General features: G+C 34.8%; 2 protein-coding genes across 2 annotated transcripts; one reads left to right on the forward strand and one right to left on the reverse strand.

Moving 5' to 3' along the window:
• Nucleotides 1-1,673: 1,673 nt before the first annotated feature.
• On the forward strand, nucleotides 1,674-5,881 carry LOC121808873 (phosphatidylinositol 4-phosphate 5-kinase 1-like). Its single transcript, XM_042209438.1, has 8 exons — nucleotides 1,674-3,152; nucleotides 3,246-3,410; nucleotides 3,568-3,733; nucleotides 3,930-4,040; nucleotides 4,134-4,327; nucleotides 4,415-4,545; nucleotides 4,631-4,724; nucleotides 5,156-5,881. The coding sequence occupies exons 1-8, from the start codon at nucleotides 1,975-1,977 to the stop codon at nucleotides 5,463-5,465; spliced, it is 2,349 nt and encodes a 782-aa protein (XP_042065372.1). The 5' UTR covers nucleotides 1,674-1,974; the 3' UTR covers nucleotides 5,466-5,881.
• Nucleotides 5,882-12,546: 6,665 nt separating this feature from the next.
• On the reverse strand, nucleotides 12,547-13,026 carry LOC121807880 (probable calcium-binding protein CML29). Its single transcript, XM_042208222.1, has one exon. The coding sequence runs from the start codon at nucleotides 13,024-13,026 to the stop codon at nucleotides 12,547-12,549; it is 480 nt and encodes a 159-aa protein (XP_042064156.1).
• Between the last annotated feature and the right edge of the window lie 397 nt (nucleotides 13,027-13,423).

Below are 13,423 nucleotides of genomic sequence, written 5' to 3' on the forward strand. Positions count from 1 at the left end.
CACACTATTCAGTCATTTCTATGTCAAAAATCAACATATTAATCTCTATTTACTACCAATGGTAAAAAGCTTCTGCTATCTCATTTAATCTCTATATATTACCTCAGAAATAAAAAAGTCTTCAATTCTATACTATTTCTGTCAATTTTATATCAAACGTCAACATATTTAATTTCTAGTTATTATCTCATAATATACCCTGTCTCCAATTATTTACATTTTATTACTATTATTCGAACTTTATTTTCTTTCTAAACATATTTGTTGATCTTTTCTCCTAATTTCTCTCTATGTAATTCATTAATCATTAGCTTCTTAAATTCTATGCTAAAAACGACTTAAGTAAAATTGGATTAATTGTGTTGTTTTATCTATCCTACTATCACTACAAAAAAATTGATTTAATGAGAGTTTTGACCAATAATTTTTCTACTTATGCCCATAATTAAAGGCTAATTTTCAATGTGATGTAGTTAGAATGTTAGATAGACTGAGATATGATACAAATACAGAGTATAATAAGACATAATTATTGCTAATTACCATAATTAGGGTCACATAATTAAAAATTGATTTAAAATCGAAGCTGTTAGAATCCTTGGATGGTTCACCTACACGTGAACCACCGTATAAAAAATTCCCGCGATTTACGTTGATGGAATTATGGTAATTTAAGGCATATAAATAGGGTATTATTGTATATTCACATGACAGTCTGCCCTTTTGCTTTGTTAATGTCAATTTTCCCATTTGTTGTGAACCTATTATTGTACACTAAAATAATTTTAATTTCATTTTTGTTATTTTTCTAGTTTTGTTATTATTTATTTTGGCAAAGTTATCAAACTTCCAATGTTTTTCAAAGGGTCAGGTTTTTTTGAAGAACATGAGATTATAAAGGAAGTTGTTAGGGGTTAAAATACACGAATTTTTTTGAATATTTTAAGAGAATTGATAAAATTTATATAAATTTGAATCTTAACTGCCATACATCTAAAATTAAGAAAATTATATAGTCATATGCCATACAAACTTATCTTAATAAGAGCTAACTACAAAATTGGCCACGTATAAATGTAGCATATTTGCAGTATCCTAAAAATAAATATCACGAGAGGTATTTAGAAAAATAATATTTTTTCTAGTATTTTTTCTAAGCACTATTTCTTTTCAATTTTACACCCTTTTCCTATCTAAGAAAATTTCTCCATAATAATTAGTAAAGTGATTAAAAAATTAATACACGAGCTATTGTAATGTTACATTCTAAGTACCAAACTCACAACTTTATGTAATTACTTCTCAAACTTCAAATATCCCTAAAAATTCATGGGCGATATCATTTTCGTAGAATTTTGGGAAAACCACATTAGATAAATTTCATCTAAATTTAACAAGTTTAAAATTCATGATTTTAAAGTTTCACAACCGATGTTTAAATTTGTCGGACAATCACTAATTTGACCAAAATTCATGAATTTTTTCTGCAATTTGTCCAAATTTATATAGAAGGAATATACATTCACAAGAAAACCTTAAATAAATGAAATAAATTTGTATGAATTCCATTTCCAGCTATTTGATGAGGGGTACTTTTGTCATATTACCTGCAGACAAACACACATACGTACAGAGACGATCCAGTGTCTTTGTATGTATAGGTTTATTACAATCCAAACATCTCTCTCTCTCACCCATCTTTCTTTTCTCTTCTCTTCTTTTCCATATCTGCTTTTTCAGTTCTCTTCTTTTCTCACCTCATCCCCTCTCTCTCTCTCTCTACACGTTCTCTCTTAACTACTCCCATCGGAAAACCAATCTGCCGCTCTCACACACCGGAAAATGCTACAGAAGCTGGATTTCCCACCTGCATCGCGACAATTTCCGCGGCCGTAGCCGAATTCAGCAAACCTAATAAAAGCTTCCTTCGATTGAGTGAGAAATTCGTCTATCATCTGAAAAAAGAGGGGTAAAATGCCTGAGACGCTCCTACGCGTGAAGCCAGCTGGGAATTGCGACGAGAAATCGCTAGATAGCTCTACCACCACCACCACGACTACGCCGAGATCAGTGATAATCGTTCCAAGGAGTAAATCTCAGGCGACGTGCCGTAGAGTGACGCCGGCGGCGATTCCTGACGTTGTAGAGAAGCGCCTCCCCAACGGCGATCTGTACATCGGAACGTTCTCGAGCAACACGCCTCATGGATCCGGGAAGTATCTGTGGAAGGATGGGTGCATGTATGAAGGGGATTGGAAGAAGGGGAAGGCAAGCGGCAAGGGGAAGTTCTCCTGGCCGTCGGGGGCTACGTTTGAGGGCGAATTCAAGTCGGGTCGGATGGAGGGAACCGGCACTTTCATCGGGTCGGATGGGGATATGTACCGCGGCTCGTGGTCCGGGGATCGGAAGCACGGCTACGGGGTTAAGCATTACAGCAATGGCGATTACTACGAGGGGCAGTGGAAGAGGAATTTGCAGGACGGGCAGGGGAGGTATCTGTGGAGGAACGGGAATGAGTATATTGGGGAGTGGAAGAGTGGGGTGATTCACGGGAGGGGGGTTTTGGTGTGGAGCAATGGGAATAGGTATGATGGGAATTGGGAGAATGGGAGCCCTAAAGGGCAAGGGGTTTTCACTTGGCCAGATGGCAGTTGTTACATGGGATGTTGGTCCAGTGATTCTTCCAAGAATGGGAATCGGAATCTGAATCAGACATTGAATGGGACGTTTTACCCAGCTCACAATGGGAAGAATGGCGTTGTTGCCAATGGGGAAGTGAAGAATGGGGGTTTTAACGCCAATTTTGGGTGTAAATTGTCGTCGCCCTTGCTGGTTGTGGGGGAGGAGAGTGTGGATATGATGGTGGCGGGCGGCGCAGGGAAGAAGAGGTCGTCTGTTGGGGTGGACAGGACGTTTCCGCGGCTATGCATATGGGAGTCGGATGGTGAGGAAGGGGATATAACGTGTGACATTATTGATAATGTGGAGGCGTCTATGTTGTATAGAGATGGTTTTGTGATTGATAGGGATGCTATTAAGCAGTTCAGGAAGAACCCTTGCTTCCTCAGTGGGGAGGCCAAGAAGCCCGGGGAGACGATTTCCAAAGGGCATAAGAATTATGAGCTGATGCTCAATCTCCAGCTGGGAATCAGGTAATAATGGGGATCCTAGTTTTGATTCTGAAGATATTTTGGTGTTAATCTTTGTGTATTGAGATGTTTCTGTTTCTTGTGTTTGTTAATTAGGTATTCAATAGGGAAGCATGCTTCCGTGTCGCCTACTCTTAAGCTCAGTGATTTTGATCCTAAAGAAAAGTTTTGGACAAGGTTTCCACCCGAGGGATCTAAGCTTACGCCGCCTCATCAATCCATCGACTTTCGTTGGAAGGACTATTGCCCTGTGGTTTTTAGGTAATTGGTCTTGTTGAATGAATTAATTTTAGTGTGTGCAGCTGTTCCTTTGCCAATGAGTGCTATATTATGACATATGAGAAAGATTATAGAAACTCTTGAGCATATTTACTGCTGGATTTCGCTTAGATGCTGATATATATATCTCCATGTTCAGACATTTAAGGGAGCTATTTCATGTTGATCCTGCGGATTATATGCTAGCCATTTGTGGGAGCGATGCTCTGAGAGAGCTTTCGTCTCCTGGGAAGAGTGGAAGTTTCTTTTACCTGACACAAGATGATAGGTTCATGATCAAGACAGTCAAGAAATCAGAAGTCAAGGTTTGTTGTCTAATTCTTTGACTTGTTTATGTTAGAAAAGAAAAAAAGAAGATAACGATTATATCTATGATTGTGCAAATATCGTGTTATCATCTTTCTGCATTGGTGGACTTGTTCAACTTGGCTTGGACCACCTTGCTCTTGATAATTGTCACTAATATTAAAGATTTGAAGTTTGATGAATTATTTTGTTCAGGTGCTTACTAAGATGCTTCCAAGTTATTACCAGCACGTTTGCCGTTATGAAAATACCCTTGTGACTAAGTTCTATGGTGTCCATTGTGTCAAACCAGTTGGGGGGGTCAAGGTAAAAAATAATTATTGCTATTATTTCGGTTCCCTGATAATTTTATGAGTTTGTAAGAGGTAGCTAATTTAGAAACATTTTCTTGAACAATAGACACGTTTCATTGTGATGGGAAACATGTTCTGCTCAGACTATCGAATTCATCGAAGGTTTGATCTGAAAGGATCTTCCCATGGCCGCAGAACTGATAAGCCTGAGGGAGAGATTGATGAAACCACAACTCTCAAGGACCTTGACTTGAACTTTGTATTTCGCCTGCAGACAAATTGGTATCAAGAACTTATTAAGTTAGTGCCTGGATCCCTCCTGTTTACCTTTAGATTTTTCAATTTTAGATGATGGCTTTGTTCTAATATGCTTAAGCATCTTTACAGGCAAATTGATCGCGACTGTGAGTTCTTGGAGGCAGAGAGAATCATGGATTACAGTCTCTTAGTAGGTCTTCATTTCCGCGATGATAGCACTCGAGACAAAATGGGGTTGTCACCTTTTCTATTGCGCACAGGTAATGATTAATATCACGTCAAGTGCTTGGTAATTAGTTTGTGGCACTCGGTAGAGATTGCTCACATTAAACTCTTTCTTCTCAGGAAAGAGCGATTCATTTCGAAATGAGAAGTTCATGCGCGGCTGTCGTTTCCTCGAAGCTGAGCTGCAAGACATGGATCGAGTTCTAGCTGGCAGGTAAATTTTCCAACCCCACCGATTATGCTCTCTTTTTTCGGACATTTCCATAAATTTCAGCATGTGATCTTTAATTTCTGGTTAGGTTTTGATTAATTACTTTTTAGTATTTATATAGAATTTGAATGTGGTAGTTGAATAATTCAAAGAGCCTTTTGGATGGGGGTGGCTATGTAGTTTAGGCAGTTGATTAGAAGACAGTTGTTTGTGGGGTATAGCTAGCTTTTATTGTACCTTTCTTGCAATGCTGTGTTCTTAACATAATTTGCCAATCTATATCATTTAATGACAAAGTTGACATGCTGGTTTTGTTTCCTCTCTTAGCAAAATGAAATCTGTGGGTTTTCATGAAATCCAATTGCATCTCTCTAGATGCATACAGGTGTACACACCTTCTTATAGTAATATTTGATTCTTTTGTTCATCATCAGGAAACCACTGATCAGGCTAGGTGCCAACATGCCGGCCCGAGCCGAGCGCGTGGGTCGGAGGAGCGACTTTGACAATTATTCTAGCGGAGGATTTAGCAATTTGAGACCCTCACGCAGTGGTGAAGTGTACGAAGTAGTTCTCTACTTCGGGATCATTGACATTCTACAAGATTACGACATCAGCAAGAAGCTCGAACACGCGTACAAATCATTGCAGGTGGATTCGACCTCAATCTCAGCCGTAGACCCGAAACTGTATTCCAAAAGATTCCGGGATTTTGTCGGACGAATATTTATGGAAGACAGGTGAACTGGTGCCAATTGTCGAGTGTTGTGTTCTTAGGCGAGCCTTCAATTCTACGGGACGAGCATTGCCACGTAGGATATGCCAACATGCCATGCCTTGAATCGAGGCTACAAGAAGTATCTATAAGCACGGCCAGGGCACCCAACGACGGGTCCAGCCGAGCCAAGGGAATGGCGGATCGCGCGCACAAACCGAGTTGGTAACTTGTAAGTTTGTTTGTACATTCAAATGTGGGCTTTTTTGGGTTAATTTTTTGTTAGTGAATGTAAGATTTGGGGAATAGGAAAAAGGGGAAATTAGTGTTTCCCCACGAAAAAGATTCAAATATGGGAGATGGGATTTTGAATAATGGCATTGTACAGCATATACAGGAAAAGGAGTTATTAAATTATTGAAGAAAATTTTGTTGAGATTTCAAAGCTTCTCTCTTTCATATTATGTGTGTGTGTGTGTGTGTGTGTGTGAGAGAGAGAGAGAGGGCATTTGCTTTTTCTTTTGATTGCTGCAGTGAAAGAGAGAGGGGAGGGGCCTTTGGACAGATGAAGTAGATAGTATAATAATACATGAAAAGGAGAGAAAGCAAAGGGAGAAAAAGATGTGTTTGTAGCACTTTTGTTTATCACTAATTTCCTTTCTAATCCCTATATTGTTTAAAACAGGAAAAATATAAATTTCGATCTATTCACCAAGAAATTGCCACAACATTTTGACCCACAATCTGGTCCCCCCTCTATCAAGAAAAGGAGTAGTAAAAAACAATGAAGGAACAAACTAACATGACACCACAATTGTATTTACTGCACCCAGTGAAATATATAATAATTTAATAAAAGGTTGCTGAAAAATCTATGAATTTTGGTTAAATTTCAGGTCGTTTCGCAATATAAAAATTAGTTGGAAAATCATCTATTTTGGTGAAATTGTATATTTGATATAAGAGTTGGGAAACTATATGAGTACATCATTGTTGTTTGGTTGAGAAACATCAATAATATATTACACGTAATAATATATTACACGTCGTCGTAAGATAATTGCAAACAAACTAAATTTCATGACCTTTTTGGCTGATTTTTAAAATTGCGGGATTGACCAGAACTCGATCAAACTTAATTCATGAAGCATGATGTTAAATAAAATAGAACTAATTCCACGGTACTAACATCATCGTCGGCCAAGACTCGTTCATTTCCCAAGCCAATATTAGGTGGGCCACTACTTTGAGTCGTTTGAGTCTCTCAATAAAAATCAATATTACAGACAAAACATGAGAACTATTTTTTTAAAAAAAAGAGAGAAGAGAGGTGGATTGGTTATTAAATTTCACCTATATTTCTTGACAAAACCTATGTGGAACATTATTGGAGTCCATAACACATGACATGGTTGTTTCTTGGGAACGTGGTAGGCATTATGGTCAATTTGATGCAATGATATATAGAATAGAAATGAATAATGATAGGGTTTCATACCTTTATTATAAGTGGGTCAAAGATTTTGAGAGTGGGGACTAGAGTTTGTCTCCTCTTTTTGACCTTGTTCTCTTTTTTCATAGGATCTTCCCTTATAAAAAATAATTTCTCTCACTATTCTTAAAATTTTTCTTCTCTTTTTATCACTTCCTCACCCAACACACCTAAAGAAGCTAGTTTTTTGCAATAATTTTTGCAATGTTAATGTGTATGATGATAGATAAGGTTAAATGTTATCCTCTTTTCCTAAGAGTTGAACTTTTGTCGCAAAATAGATTGCAATTTTACATGATAATGAGATTGTACGACACTATGATTTTTATAACAATTTTGAAAAAATTAAACACAAAAAGAAGCTTATATGAATTGTATCAAATACTACTATATAAAATTTATATATACAAATACATAGTACATTACTAGTTTATCTTATAAAGAAAATGAATCCTTCTTACTCTTGAACCTAACTTATATAATCGGTAACGCACACTTTATGAAATCGAGAAATTATAACCGAAAAAGAACAGATTGTTAGATTTGGTGTTATCCTATAACTCATCTTATTTTCATAAAAAAATAATTATAGTACATCTTGAGACTAGCTACAATTTTTATTTTTTCCATAAGGTTTAATATATTGAAACAAAATAAACTATCCTATATAAATCATCAAATAGATATATAGTAAAAACAAAATATCGATACAATATCTATGACCTCATAGCTGAAATTACATCAACTTGTGGTCTACTTTAGATTGAATTCTTTTTCAAGAAAATCGTAGCAACTAGGCAATCAATCATTTGGTAATTATCCTAATATGCTCCCATCCATCTATTTAACCAAAATATCTACAAATGTGAAAATAGTGAGACTACTACTATAATTTATGAACCATAACAAAAGTAAAAAATTGTTTCATATGTAAATATAAATATCACCGGCCAAAATCGAAAAAGTGGGAATATATAAGTTAGTGACCACATATAATGGCGTTACGTTATTGTCTCTGTGTTTTGAGGTTTATATAATTTGATATTCCCATGTGAAATATTATATGGTTTTCGGACATATACGGTAAGGTAATATCACCTGAAAATGATGGTTCATTGGAAAAATAAAGAAAATAGAATTATGTTATTATTTATTTTATTTTTTAAATCAAGAAAAATAAATATCGGTTTGTTTGTTTGGTATTAATTTTTATTGATAACAATTTGAATATATTGTGGCAGTGAGCTCCGTTGGTGTGCCCTGTCTCGTGGTCGGGTTGCCCATTCGGTAAGTCCGATAAGAAACTCTGGACAATTTATGCTATATTGTTTCGTGATTAATTTGAGATATTTAAAATAAAATGATTTTTCAAAATTTTGTGCATGATTAAGAATTAGAAAAAAAATATTATTGTAGTGATTGGATGCTTTGGGCGATATCAAAAATCTGGTTTCAAAACGACTTGTAGTAAGGGATATAGCAGGGCATATGCATAAAATTGTAATAATAAGGGGTGTATATTCTAAATTTTGTAAGAGATACAATAGTTTTGTTATATTTTGTTATTTTAATAAGTCTTTTGCACATTAATTTACATAAAATACTGAAAATATCATAATGTTATACTATTACTTAAAATAAAATAGTTTGGGAAGGGCTTAAGCCCCTCCCCTTGAGCATATGTGTGTCCGCCAATGTCGACATCACTCGTGATTTGTACTACCAATTCAGTCCCGGCCTCACTCAAAGCATTTGCCATCTACTTCAGTAATAAAGGAAAATTCGGACACCAACTTCTAGTCTGTTTATCGAGACATCAAAGTAGTCATCTCTTTGTAAGGTTTTATAATTATACTACTACTACCTTTAGCTTTTCAGTAATTAATTAATTTATTTAGGCAAAGTCAATATTTTACATTCATAAATTGTTGAATTATGATAACATAGTATTAAGTCTGAGTGCTTAGTAACGTGCCATGCACTTCCTTGCTTAGGTCAACAACATTTGAGTTTTGACATTCAATATTTTATTAATCTTTACCTGAAATTTTAGTTTATTTTAATAAATCTACACATTTGTCGAAAAATCTTGTCTATTATTTTAAACATGTACTTAGCCAATTATTTCTCATCCTTCGAGCGTGACAAGATGCTGAATCTCTGGTGCCATTATTGTCAATAAAATACAAAATCCATTTACTTTACCATAGTATATCGTAAAATTTGATTATATAATAGAGTTAATCAGTTTGTTTCGTACATATATATGTTCGAGTTCGAAATTATATCATGATTCATGAAAGATATTAATCGTGAATAGCTACATGAAGATATACTTTTCATTTGAGTGATAGAATGATGTCGTCTTGATGTTGCAATTATATTTTTCAACATTATAATTAAATGATGCTCTTCAAACATCAAAACAAGTTCGTTTTTACATCATTTTGAAAATATATTATTTTATGTAATTTACAAATTAAAATTAAATATCTATATCGGTTTTAAACTTTCGGCGTCAAAAATTCTAGGTTGAAATTTAAAGATGTAGCATATGCTATATTTATTGTGGCTTGAGCGTTTTATAACCCATAAAAAGGTAAAGTCATTTTCCAATAAAGAGGTGAAGGAAATAAATTGCTAATTAAACATGGTTTTCTACAATAATAGTCACAAAACAATGGGCAAAAAACTTGGATATATACGCAGAAGAAAAATACCTTTTAACAAAAAAGATAATTAAAAGTTCACTAATTATATAATTGTTTGACTCACAAAACAATAAAAAAAAATTCCGCCTAAAAAACATGCACTCCTATTCATGATGAAACTATACCAAATATAATCATTTTGATACAAATAAACAAATTCATTGAAATTCCATTCGTGTCACAAATTTATGGTCTCAACAAATTCAATAAATTTCCCATCATCTATCAATTTATTTCCATGGACTTAGTAAAGTGGTATTGTATATCATTAAATTAGGTGAGACAATATGTTGGGGTAGAAATTAGAATACTGAGTATTTCCAACATAAGGCTTGTCCAAAGGCCGACAAGGGCACTTTCAATACTTGATGACAATTTCAATAATTTTTAATTTCATCTTAAGATTTTATAAAAACTACTATAACTTATAAAAACAAAAAAAACAAAATAAGTTTGTGCCCATGTACCTAATTATTGGGCCTATTGGTTTTGTATAATGACCTTAATAAATACTACTCTCTCCGTCCCCAAAGAATATGCACTTTGGGGTCGGCACGGATTTTAATATAAAATTGGTAAAGTAAGAGAGAGGTAGAGAGAAAAAGTAAATAAAATATTATTAGTGTAAATTTGGTCTCACCTCATTAGAGAGAAATGACTTTCCAAAATAGAAAGTGCATATTCTTATGGGACGGACTAAAAATGAAATAGTGCATATTCGTGAAGGACGGGGGAGTAATAGATACCGAACTGATTTTGTTAAAAGTTGCAATACCACTTCCGTTTGATAGTCGAGTTTGGATTTGTCATGCTAGTAAATAGAAAATAAAAAATTGTGGTACTAATTTTTAAATGATGCTCGCTTATTATATAAGATACATGTCTAATATATGTTTATAATAATATAAAGTAATTTGTTGTATTTGAATAATTATTTTGTTGATTTACTTCAAAAAATTATTGTTTATGGGTCCAACATGATGGGATTAGGGATGGTGCAGATTTTGGTCCTGTTTAGTAAGTAATGGATTTTGACAAACACAATGAATATCTTTGGACCAATAACCTTTAATTTATGGTGACTTTGGGCCAATAGTCCTTTAACTTCTTTTAATTTAAATTCACAACAAGGTATCCCAAACACACACCATAACAATAATTCATAATTGATAGTATAAAAAATGTTTCAGGATTATAAAATGGTGTACCAAGTCTTTTGTGTGTGGATGTGCACTCTTGGAATTGCCCATTATATGTCAACCACTAAAGGTATAACCATAATTCTTTGGGACCTCCATATTAAAAGTTGATTAAACATAAATATTTGTTTATTTGATACCATTATTTAAGGAGATATCATTGGCATGAAATATCTCACCAAGAACTAGGAATTAGGTGTGGTGAACGAGTTATGTTCACACCTATAGATAGTTGTTATCTAGCTTCTTGTATCTTACTTATGTTGGATAGTTATGTTATTATTGAACTGGACAACCTATTCATGTTTTGCTTATTATTCTCGTTGATACTTTTTGAAAAAGAAATTACGATTACGGACATGCAATTTTTCAACAATATACTAAACGTAGCCAACTAGATTTGTTAGTCGTGGGATAGGCTGAGAACAAATCCGCACTTCATGACTTTTTCCGTCTGATTTTTTAAGTTGTGGGACGGACTAAAATTTAACTGAATTTCATGTTTGTTTGACAATTTATCCCTAGTTATTTGTTTTATTAAGAAAAGTGTGAGCAAGAATATATAGTTGCGCCATCACTTGATTAATGTAATTGACAATGCAACAATGTCATAAGCTTATGTCTTAAATGAGTTAAAATTTAAGACATGTCGTGTTAGGAGTAGGTGCAACACATTCAACTGTACAACCACCATACGAAATTTACACATGAAAAAGTAACATGGTAATGTTTTTAGATCTAAAGTGGGACTTGTTTGTTGCTAGACATGCATGCATATATGCACATTCCATATTTATTTATCAAACTAATTGAAATTATAAGATATTGACCCAAATGCAAGACATATTTCAAAATGTCTAAAATTTTTAATAGTATAATTATGGCGTTTAGAACATAATTAGATAGTGTCTCTTTTCTCGAGAAATCAAACTGTTATTTGTCCCCTTTTTAAAGATATTTTTGTACCATTATCTAAAGGGTGGATATCAAAATGTTAATGGCAAATTAGTGAAGGTTTTGAATGTTGTTACGTTGAGTGAGTATCAGTATATCACACACATATATGTGTAGCACAGCACGAATAATCATTCGTGTCCTTGGATTTATAATTATATTCATTTTTACATAATTGAACTTACAAATGATGGGCCGAGTAATTCACCATGGCCAAATTGGGCCTGCTCGTTATATAAATAACACGGCCCATGTTGATAGAAACGCAGCTGCCTAGTGGGCCTTGTGGGTATCTTAAGATACAATCATGGATGGCTATTTGGTTTTCGAGTCGATTTTTCACCAAATTGAATTATCAAAAAACTTCTAACTTGAATCGTGAAAGTTAACCCGAACCGAAAAATCGAACTAGCACAAAAAGTAAAAAAATAAAATAATCCAAACAAAATGAGAATTAATATTTTTTGTTATTTACTATCGGTACTTTTTAGAAACAACAAATTTTTGACTGTTAAGTTTAAAATTACTACACTTATATTTATTGATTACCTTACTTTCAAAAAACAATATTACTTTTCAGTATACATAACAAAAATCGAACCGAACCAAACCAAAAAAACAGAGTAAGAAACTAAACCGAAAAATATAGCGAACCAAATATAATAAACACATATGTGAAGAACGTGACACAAATAAATAAAGCTATGCCTCTCACACTAGTTAATTTCGTTGATAACAACAAAAAATGAAAAACCTAAAGAAGAGAATGAAGAATAAGATTAAGGTCCTCCACACTCACAGCTCCATCTCCATCTCCATCTCCATCTCCATCTCCATCCCCATCCATCGCTCCCACAATCTCCCTACAATCATCCAACGACAACTCCACCCCCAACTCACAAACGCCTCGATGGAGCTCCTCCGCCGTCACGACGTCGTTCTCCTGCATATTGAGGCCTCGGATGGCCGCCTTGAGCGGTCCGAGGCCGCTCAATTGAAGACTCTGCGTGTTCATCTCCACGAACTCGGCCAGGCTCATCAGGCCGTCGCCGTGCGTGAGGGATTGTACCTCGCGCTCGGTCACGTTGTACCCGAGCGAGGCCATGATCCCGCCGAGCTCCTGCGCGTTGATCGAGCCGTCGTTGTCGGAGTCGAAGGCGCGGAAGGCCTCGATTACCCCGAGGATGTGGTTGAGCGAGTCGACGTCGACCGGCGTGGGAGATGGCTCAGACATGGTGTGGTTTTGGGATGGGGTTTTGGTTGCATTGGCTAGGGTTTATTATGAATTGTTTAATTATAGCCGATAATTTGTCTGAGTGTTCACTTTTTTTGAAAGTGTTCATTTTTTTCCTCACATTTGTTTTGTTTTGGTTAAATAAATGGGTTGATTAGCTTACTAAAAGGGTTAATTGGGTTTTATTAGCCTAAATTGGGTTTAACAATTGGCCCGATGTATAGATTAATTAGCTTAAATTGGCTTGCCTAATGGAATTAATTAATTAATTCCCTTCACTTAATTAATCGGCTTCATTTAATTTATGAGCTAATCAGTTTAATTGACTCCACTTAAATAAACAAGATATACTATGGAATTTAATAAGATTATAAAAACTAAGTGAAGAAAACGATAT

Source organism: Salvia splendens, chromosome 6 (genome assembly GCF_004379255.2).
Source record: "Salvia splendens isolate huo1 chromosome 6, SspV2, whole genome shotgun sequence".
In the NCBI taxonomy this organism is placed as follows: Eukaryota; Viridiplantae; Streptophyta; class Magnoliopsida; order Lamiales; family Lamiaceae; genus Salvia; species Salvia splendens.